The sequence below is a fragment of the Eumetopias jubatus genome, unplaced genomic scaffold (assembly GCF_037043125.1).
Source record: "Eumetopias jubatus isolate StellerSeaLion01/CBP00866 unplaced genomic scaffold, mEumJub1_p1.0 scaffold_13, whole genome shotgun sequence".
Lineage (NCBI taxonomy): Eukaryota > Metazoa > Chordata > Mammalia > Carnivora > Otariidae > Eumetopias > Eumetopias jubatus.
In genome coordinates, this window is record NW_028274819.1 from 12,501,703 (window position 1) to 12,512,340 (window position 10,638).

At 38.5% G+C, this 10,638-nt stretch overlaps 1 protein-coding gene across 1 annotated transcript; it reads left to right on the plus strand.

Annotated features, from left to right (window-relative positions):
* Positions 1-3,194: 3,194 nt before the first annotated feature.
* On the plus strand, positions 3,195-4,136 carry LOC114215231 (olfactory receptor 5B12-like). The gene has a single exon (XM_028111116.2). It carries the CDS (start codon positions 3,198-3,200, stop codon positions 4,134-4,136), a length of 939 nt encoding a protein of 312 aa, XP_027966917.1. The 5' UTR covers positions 3,195-3,197.
* The last annotated feature ends 6,502 nt before the right edge of the window (positions 4,137-10,638 follow it).

Here is a 10,638-nt window from a genome sequence, read left to right on the forward strand (position 1 = left end):
GAGAGTTTGCTGTGTACCTGGCTTTGTTTTAAAAGCATATAAATGTTAATTTATATGCTTCTCATAACAACTGTATGAAGTAGGCACTATCATTGTCTTCATTTTACAAATGAGGGAGCTGAAGTGTAGAGGGGTTATATAACCTGTAACCTTCTTCACATTAATTTTTGGAGGTCATGTGGCTGTGGGACAACACAACTTCCATAATGCTCCAGCCTGGTTTTCATGACCTCTCTCATGATTCTGTCTGATTGCCATTGGGAAATTTAATGCTGAATCTTTTCTGAAGATATCTGCACTGTCAAGAAGAAATAATCCCAAGTCATGTAAATACATCAATGTTATGCCTTAACAAACTAAGCTGGGTCTCTAATTGCTTCTTCTCTACGTGAATGGACTCAGAAGCTATGGTTGCTCTCTTGGGTACCTATTCCACTGAGAATCTCATGTTTGTATAAATCCCTCTGTTTCCCCATCATTAGCTCCTAACATCCCAACATGACTCTATTTGACATCACTTTGGAGGGACCAGTCTGTGTGCCATAGGCTCTTTGGTGTTCTTTTTGTGAATCTTCATGTAAAATGTTGTCTATTTCACTAAGTGGCCTTATTTCACAGACATATTACTCTGAGCCTGTGAAATGAGCAGGGACAAAATCCCAGGCTGAAATTTTGTCCCTGGTGGGTATGATGATTCGTTTTTGGAGTGGCTCAGCACTGTAGAGTCCATTCAGAGACTTTCTTCTGTTTTTCCTCATGGCAGCATCTCTTTGTGACAGGTTGGAGAATATTTTATAATCCCCATCTAGTAACTACCTTTTCTTTATATCTCCCTGCCTCTAGAGAACCTCAATCTTTGTGACCAGACATTAAGCAAGGAGATCAATGGGACATTTTCTTTCTCTTTGAGTGGCACTAGCAATTTGAAGATCATAAGTGAAGTTGTGTCACCTTCCTTGAAGGGCAAGGTAAATGTTTAGCTCAGTTCTCTGGTCTGTTAGATTGTGGTATTTGAAGATGTGCTATGTGAAGTTACAAGGGCAACACCTTCCCAACACCTTCCCAACACCGATTTTTCAGAGTTTAATATTCTTACGCTTCCAGACTGCTTGGCTGGAGTCCAGATGTTAGAGCAACCTTTATTGATTAGGAAAATGGTGATTTTTCTCAAATAATAGAGATGGTATTTTTCTCATCATTTAACATCCCTGCACTTAAGAGAGCACTTAGAAACTGGTAAGGACTCAGTACAACTTTGTGGAGGTAATGAGTGAAAAGATGAATAAATGAATACATGAATGAATGAATGAATCTCTGAATGAGCTGTTTATTAAGCCTGTTAATGAAGCACATTCTGAAGTAACTGGTACTGTGTTACTAAAGCTAGTCTCATGTGCAACTTAACAGAGGCTTTGCAGAGGCCCTGGATCAAAGGTTTTAGACTTCTGTGAATAAGTAACAGTAGTGCCTGGCTACCCATTATTGTTGATATTATTGTTGTTTTTTAAGATCTATTTATTTATTTTGAGAGAGAGTGAGAGAGAGCACATGTGAGCAGTGGGGGAGGAGGAGCAGAGGGAGAGGAAGAGAGAATCTCAAGCAGAGTCCATGCTGAGCGTGGAGCCTTGTGCAGGGCTTGATCTCATGACCCTGAGAGCATGATCCTGAGATCACGAACCTGAGATCATGACCTGAGCCAAAACCAAGAGTCTGACACTCAACCAACTGAGCCACCCAGGAGCTCTATTGATCTTATTGTTGTTAGCTTTAAAAAGACATGGCCTATGGGACACATTTATTATCTACTTGAAAAGACAAAACTTTGGCATCGTTAATATCTACTCCTTGGCTCCCACCATCGTTCAGCTCCCATATCTGCATCTCACCTCTGATTTTCTCTTCTTACCTTTTCCAGTGACCCACTGCAGGACTCAGTTCTTACCACACATGGCCTAAGTGATGCCATGGCTTAGAGCAGGTACACAGGAGGTGGTGACAAGGACATCAATTCAGGCTATATTTTGAAGGTAGAGATAACAAGATGTGCTCATGGACTACATGTGGAGCGTGAGGGAAAGAGCCAGGGCTGAATAATTCTGGCATTAAGAGATTCTTTGTGGAAGACTTTATCAGGGTTAGCCAGATATGTAACCTGGATTCTGAGAATTGTGGAGGCTATTTTATGATGAGATTATACAGTTGGCTGAAATAATTGGTATAACCTTCAAGAGATTCCTTTTGCAGTAGTCATGCCATGAAAGATAGTATCTCAACATTTGTACCTGTTATCATTCCTGATGTTTGGCCCCCAATTTTTTGTTGTTAATATTTTTAAAAACAGTATGTTTGTTTAAACAGATTTGAATTTAAGTTATGAGGTCACTCACCCACATAAGTTTCTTTAGTAGTATGGTTCCAATAATTGTGTTGGTTTCTTTGTTATTTTTTTCAACAGCCTTATATACATACTATTAATAATAATAATATTTATTTAATAATAATACAACTTATGATTTATTACACACTATTAGGCAGTATTTGGGGTGATTCAAATATATCAACTCATTAAATTCTCCAAACAGCCTTGTGAAGTACTATTATTATCACCTCTGTTTTAAACTGACACACAGAAAGGCTGTGACTTGCCCAGGATTACCAGCTAGCAAGTGGAAATGCCAGGATTTGAATGCAGATAGGTCACCCAGAGACCATGTTCTTCACTATAACAATATGCTGCCTCTGGAAATACTTGTGTTGTTTTCAAAGTGCCTTTTAAAATTCCTCTAAGAATCTTGTAATATAGTAAAAGTAGGAAACACAATGCCCACTTAGTTTTTTCAGATGAAGAAATTAAAGCTCAGGAACATTTATGTTGCTTTTCTGAGGCAATAAAATGAAGATCACAGAAACCTTCAACCTACATGAAAATAAGCAATAGCCAGTTTGAAGATAACTGAGTGGTAATTTGGAATATCTCAGTGGGGTCAGGCACTGACAAGTATGTATGTACCCTTACACATTGAAAGATGGAGGTCAGAAGATGCCAGTCTCTGGGTTACTGGGAACCCTGTACTGGTAATGGTGTCATGGTGCACTCATGTCATTTGGGTGACTTGGGTGAGCTCTGAGTCATTTTCCATGCATAAGTAATTTATCCATTTTGCCTTCTGGTGAACCATAATTTCAAAATAGTATCTATGGAGAACAGCACCAAGGTGAATGAGTTTAGGCTCTTGGGACTGACTGACAGCCCAGAACTGCAAATCCCTCTCTTCATAATGTTCATTTTCATTTATCTCACTACCCTCATTGGAAATCTTGGGATGCTCATGGTGATTCTGTTGGACTCTCGTCTCCACACTCCCATGTATATTTTCCTCAGTAACCTCTCTCTGGTGGACTGTGCTTACTCCTCAGCTGTTACCCCCAGTGTGATGGCTGGGTTTCTCACAGGGGATAAAGTCATTTCCTATGGTGGATGTGTTGCTCAGATGTTCTTCTTTGTGGCTTTTGCCAGTGTAGACTGTTTCCTGTTAGCTGCCATGGCTTATGATCGGCAGGCAGCAGTATGTAAGCCCTTACATTATATCACCACTGTGACTACAAGCTTGTGTGCTCAAACGGCAGTAAGCTGCTATGTTTGGGGCTTTGTTGACTCTGTCATCTGTACTAGATTCACATTTTGCCTCTCTTTCTGCCATTCCAATGTGGCCCATCACTTTTTCTGTGATATCCCCCCAATTTTGGCTCTTTCCTGCCTTGATATCTATATAAATAAGATTGTGCTCTTTACCTTAGCAGCTTTCAGTGTCTGTTTTGCCCTTGTAGTTATCTTGACCTCCTATCTGTTCATCTTCATTGCCATCCTGAGGATGTGCTCAGCTGAGGGAAGGAAGAAAGCTTTCTCCACCTGTGCCTCACAGCTCACTGCTGTAACCATCTTCGATGGGACTGTCATGTTTATGTACTTACAACCCAGTTCTAGTCATTCTATGGACAATGACCAAATGGCATCTATGTTCTATACAATAATAGTCCCCACGTTGAACCCTATTGTCTATAGTCTAAGGAATAAAGAGGTAAATAATGCTTTCAGGAAAGCCACTAAGAAGCTGAAAATTCTGTTCAGCCCATAGATCAATTAGAGAGATTATAAAAGCTGTATAGTTAATCAGTTATCTATTGTTGTGTAGCAAAATATCACAATGCTTAAAACAACAGTTTATTATTTCTCATAATTCTGTGGTTGGTGGGGTAGTTCCTTTACTGCTTTCCTATGGGCCCACTCATGAAGTTGCATACCTTCTGCAAGGTCAGCTGGGCTGAAAGGTTCATGTTTCTAACTCATATTTCTAACTGTGGATTCTGGTTACTGTCCACCTCTTCTCCACATGCTCTTTCATCCTCCAGAGGATGGACAAGCTTTATTACATATTTTAAGTATGAAAGTAAAACTGAACAGTTTCTTGAAATTTAGACTCCTAACTTACACATTTTCTCTACCACATTATACTAATCAATGGTGTCAAAGGGTTGGCCCCAATGCAAGCATGAAGAAAGACTCCACCTCTTGAGGGAAATAGCTGCAAAGAATTTGTGCCCATAGTTAATCTACCATAATTAGAAATTAGGTTAAACTGCTGTAACAGAGAAAGCCAAAATACAGTGACTTAAATACCATAGCAATTTGTTCTCAAATAATGGAAGCTAATGTAGCAACGTGAAAATGAACTATCTGGACGGCTGGTGTGTCTTGGTCATTCAGGGCCAGGTTCAGTCCACCTAACCTCTCTCTATTATCTCCTAGAGTGTTGAGTGTTGAGTTTGTCCTCATTATAACTCTTCTATCTGGAGGAAAGGAGGAAGAGATGAGTTGAAAGAAAAATAATATCTCTTCAAGAAAGTAATATAGTCACTATCTGCATGACTTCTGAGTACATTCCATTGGCAAGGATTTAGTCATAAGTCCCCAAAAACAACCTGCAAAATCAACTTCAAAATTTAATCTCTGTCTAAAAGACAGTGGATGAAGCTGAAATCTCAATACTTTTGGAAAAAATAATGGAAAAACATATCCTGGAAAGCCAGGATACTGCCACACAATTAGTAACTGAATCTGAGCTTCTAAGACCTGGAACTTTCTCAATAAAAGGTCAGAGAGATGAGTAGCCAGTGAGTGGTGTTTTAGAGGTGAGTGGTGTTCTAGAAACCAAGTGATGAGAAATGCATCAAGAGGAAATGGATGTGTCTGAGCTGCTAGTAGGTTAAGCAATATCAAGACTAAGAACTGGAAATAGGCCATAGTGATAGCAAGTTGGTGGGTGACTTTGAATGGTTATAGCTAGATGGTGGAAGAACAAATCTCATTAAATGTATACTCTACAATCTAGTCCATGATTATTCTTTGCTTTACATCATTTCTAAGTATTTTCCCAACCTGCATGATGGAGTAAATGTATGTTGTCTTTTCCCAGAGCAGCTAGAGAGATAAGCCTTTGAGACTTTCAATTTTGAGAAGAGAGATAGACAGAGCCTAACAACATGATGGGAAGCCACGGTTTCAGGAGATGACTGGTAAAAAGATGTTTTGGCAGTAGATGATGCTTCATGAACTTGAGCATCAGTTATATCGAATGCCTACTTTGCAGCAATTCATTGTTCTGGGCTTCACTTCCCCTCCATTTTGTCTGAGTACAAGATTATTGTGTAACTGGTTCTTTGGAAGAATGAAGGAGAGGGAGTAGTTTAGGTCACCTTGGGGAAAAGCAGTGTAGAGACAGGAAAAGAAGAGGCACAGGAGGTGGTGTGGTGCTTGAAGTGATGGACAAGTAAGACAAAGGAAGGGATTTGGAACAGGAACTGAGAGACAAAAGGAAAACTTAAACACACACAATCCCTACTCAAAGACACCTCAGAACCATTTAGGAAGGTACTCAGCCTCTTGTAGCTAGCTAGTTGCTATTTAATCTACCAGTTAAAGGAAAGAAGGCTGGAGGATTTGGGTTCATTTGAGTTACAACTGAGAAGTAAGATGGCCCCTTTGGAGAAAGAGCTGATTACTGGGTTGGGACAGGAATAGCACAAGAGGAACCTGGAGTGTCTTGTAGTTCCAGAAAGTAAGGAGGAGAAAAACAAGAGGGTTGGGTATATCAAAAGGAAACAAGAGTAAAACTGAAAGTGCTCCCAATGGCCAAAGACAGAACAACTTGAACAAGAAAGTAAATAACATAGGACTACATTGTACCCCAAAGTATAAAGCAGATATATGTAAGTTGGTGTTGATAGAAGTAATTAATAAATAAATAAGTAAGCAAACAAATCTTCCTTATAGAAAAATTCTAAATAATATATTCAGACTTCCCCAGGAGGTAGAGTGTAGTCCCTTCCACCATGAGTGTGTCCTGAACTTAGTGTGATGTTTCTAAAGTGTACAGCATGCAGGGGAGAAAGGCAACATTACACTGAAGCCCCTGGCAAACATACCTTCTTTAGGTGATTAAGGTTAAGACCCCCAGTGACAAGTCATGTTGGTAATGTGTCCCCTGATCAGATATGAATTTGTTATTTTTCTGAAAACCTACAACCCCTGTAACCATGACCAGAAAAAGTAGACAAACCTAAATTGAAAGACCTTCTAGAAAATGCCAAAGCAATACTCCTCAGAGCTATTAAGGTAGTTAAAATCCAGGAAAGACGGACACTCTCACAGATCAGAGGAGACTAAGGAGACAGGACGGTATATGTAGGTTTGGATACTGGATCAGACCCTGTAAGAACAAAACGACATTAGCTGAAAAATAATAATCTGCACGAATTCTTCAAGTTTAGAGAATAGTAATGTATCAATGCTGGTCTCTGCGTTTTGACTAGTGTATTATGATAAAGTAAGATGTTAACACTAGGGGAAACTGGGTGGGAGGTAGGTGGGACTTGTTCTAATATCTTAACGAATATTTTGAAAATCTAAAATCATTTTCAAATTTAAAGTCATTATTAAAAAATGGCTCCAGAATAGAAACCATTTTCATAGACTTCAGAGAAGATCTTTGTGTTGCATCACACAGACCCCACCAATGTCAGCAATGTCTTAGGACATTCAAGCACAGGTTTGCAAGTCTTGAGAAGCTGAATGCTTTTAAAATCATGGAGATGAGCACACCTGGACAGCTCAGGATGTTAAGCGTCTGACTCTTGGTTTCAGCTCTGGTCATGATTTCGGGATGAGCTCTGTGCTCATCAAAGAGCCTGCTTGGGATTCTCTCCTTCCCTCTTCCTCTGCCCCTCCCCCTGAGCTCTCTCAATAAATAAATAAATAAATAAAATCTTTTTAAAAATTAAAAAAAAAAACCAAAGTAAATAAAAAAGTAAAACCAGGGTGCCTGTGTTGCTCAGTTGGTTAAGCGACTGCCTTCGGCTCAGGTCATGATCCTGGAGTCCTGGGATCGAGTCCCGCATCGGGCTTCCTGCTCGGCAGGGAGTCTGCTTCTCCCTCTGACCCTCCCCCCCTCATGCTCTCTCTCTCTCATTCTCTCTCTCAAATAAATAAATAAAATCTTTAAAAAAAAAGTAAAACCATAGAGATAAGAAAAAGAATATGGGTAAAAATTCCTTTGGATAGGTTTATCATAAAACTGAGCTCACCTCTAAGTCAAATAAAATACGCAATGATTATATATTATATTAGCATACTGAGGTAGGTTATGTTTATTGTGGTAAAGTGTTGTCATGCTTACATTTTCTATGGATGTTTAGTCACTGGAGTTGATTGAATAATCATTATTTATGAAGGACTTTTGCAAGTTGAATAATTTAGAAAACTTTGTGCAGTCTCATATTTTGTGTTTTTACAATTTGCTAAATAAAATGTCTTTCATGTGTTATTTTTCATTTAATGAGAAATTCCTAGAAGAAAAGAATTAAGATGGCTTGATATGATTCACGTGATAGTGTGGCTTCCAAAATTTATTTGTATGAAAGCGGGAAATGCAAACAGTGAGTGAGAGACTATATAAAGAAAAGAGCCACATCTCCTAAAATGCTCTCAAATTCTTTTTTAAAGAATTACGTAATGGGTAATCAACTATAATTATCAGTAGTTCAAATATATTGACTTCTGGACTCAAAGCTTAATTAATTTATTTATTCATTAATTTAGCAAATGTTTATTGAGAAATTAGTATGAACTAGGGTATAATTTTTGTTTGGGGATAAAGTTGTCGATAAAACAAATTCACTCTTGTGTAGTGTATGTGCTAGGTAGACAGGTAAATGAATAAACAAGCTAACAAACAAATAAATAGAAATACTTGAGTACTGATCAGGACTATGAAGAGTAAAACAAGTTGGGAACAATGTCCAAGGGGTGTGGGGAGACTATTGTATGGTAACACTTAAACAAAGACCTGAGGGAAGTGAGGGAGCTTTCTGAGCATTGGCAGCAGCAAGTACAAAGACCCTAAGGCAGGAGGGAGCTTGGATGGTCCAGGAACAGCAGGGAACTCAGTGTGAGTGAAGTGGAAGGAGCAAGTAGAGAGCAGCCACACATGATGTAGCTCATCTGAAACCAAAGTGTCCTGAATGAGGAGCACTAGCCATCTCATAGTATTTCCAGAGAGAAAAATAGCTAATGTGATCATTACTCAGTGCACTTATTTTTTCACAAAATATAAGAAAGGATCATTATAAACAGATAAATTGGAAAATTCCCTTATTATATACTGATCAACTTTTCTTTTTCTGGCCTTCTTTTTTTTTGAAAATTGCCCTGTCGGGAGACATGAACAGACATTTCTGCAAAGAAGACATCCAAATGACCAACAGACACGTGAAAAAGTGCTCAACATCACTCAGCATCAGGGAAATCCAAATCAAAACCTCAGTGAGATACCACCTCACACCAGTCAGAATGGCTAAAATTAACAAGTCAGGAAACGACAGATGTTGGTGAGGATGTGGAGAAAGGGGAACCCTCCTACACTGTTGGTGGGAATGCAAGCTGATGCAGCCACTCTGGAAAGCAGTATGGAGGTTCCTCAAAAAGCTGAAAATAGAGCTACCCTACAACCCAGCAATTGCATTATTGGGTATTTAACCCAAAGATACAAATGTAGTGATCCAAAGGGGCACGTGCATCCCAATGTTTATAGCAGCAATGTCCAAAATAACCAAACTATGGAAAGAGTCTAGATGTCCATCAACAGATGAATGGATAAAGAAGATGTGGTGTATATATACAATGGAATATTATGCAACCATCAAAAAAATGAAATCTTGCCATTTGCAATGATGTGGATGAAACTAGAGGGTATTATGCTAAGCAAAATAAGTCAATCAGGGAAAGAAAAGTATCATATGATCTCACTGATACGAGGAATTTGAGAAACAAGACAGAGGATCATAGGGGAAGGGAGGGAAAAATGAAACAAGACGAAACCAGAGAGTGAGACAAACCCTAAGATACTCTTAATCTCAGGAAACAAACTGAGGGTTGCTGGAGAGGAGGGGGTGGGAAGGTTGAGTTGGCTGGGTGATGGACATTGGGGAGGGTATGTAATTTGAAGAGCACTGTGAATTGTGTAAGACTGATGAATCACAGACCTGTACCCCTGAAAAAATAATACATTATATGTTAATAAAAAAATTTAAAAAAAAGAAAATTGCCCTGTGACAAATCTGTTTCCAACAGACAGAATATTAATTCCTTTAAAATATTGTATGTTGTAGCTTTGAATAAAATGTGCCACAAAAGGCGTATATCTTTATTTAAAAACTTATATCATGTATTTGGGCATCTGGGTGGCTCAGTTGGTCAAATGTCCAACTCTTAATTTCTGCTCAGGTCATTGATCTCAGGGTTGTGAGATCAAGCCCCGCATTAGGCTGTGAGCTGGGCATGGAGTCTGCTTAAGATTCTCTCTCTCTCTCTTTCCTTCTGCCCCTTCACCCTGCTCTCTCTCTCTCTCTAAAAAAAAAAAAAATTATGTCATGTTTTATTTCATTTTGGCCTTTTTTTCACCATCTTAAATCATTTTTTTCTTCTTCAAGTATAATTAACATACAGTGTTGTATTAGTTTCTAGTGTACAATATATTGATGCAACAATTTTATATATTTCTCAGTGCTCATGAAGGTAATGTACTCTTAATCCCCATTTTGGACTCTTATAAAATTTTCAACTACAGAAATAAATAATGTCAGACATAAATTTATATTCTAATATTTAAATTGGTTATTTTAACTTTTTTATTAAAAATTAGTCATACTACAATCAACTCCTTTAACAAATTCCCCCCTCCTGTGTGTATGTGCACATATGGGATTCTTGCATATGCTTTTTTTCATGGGTTTGTGTGTGCCATGGTTTGCATGGAGGCTTGCATTGCCATATGGTAGAAAAAATAATGAAGATGTAATTAATAAAACTTACTACAAGCAGAGCCCCCAAATTCATAAGATTCCCCTTGGCCATCCTGCTTCAGATATCACATATTTGAACATATATTTTCTCTTCTAGATTATAGATTTTTGAACAAGAAATGGTATCACCTCAGTAATTTAGGTGCAGTGCGAGCATTAAAATGGTCATTGCATATTAGAGACCTGACAACAATAACACAGGTCATTGTGGATACTATGATT

Bases quoted from the DNA above. Each gene is read 5' to 3' on its own strand.
- LOC114215231 (XM_028111116.2), top strand. From the start codon at position 3,198: ATGGAGAACAGCACCAAGGTGAATGAGTTTAGGCTCTTGGGACTGACT.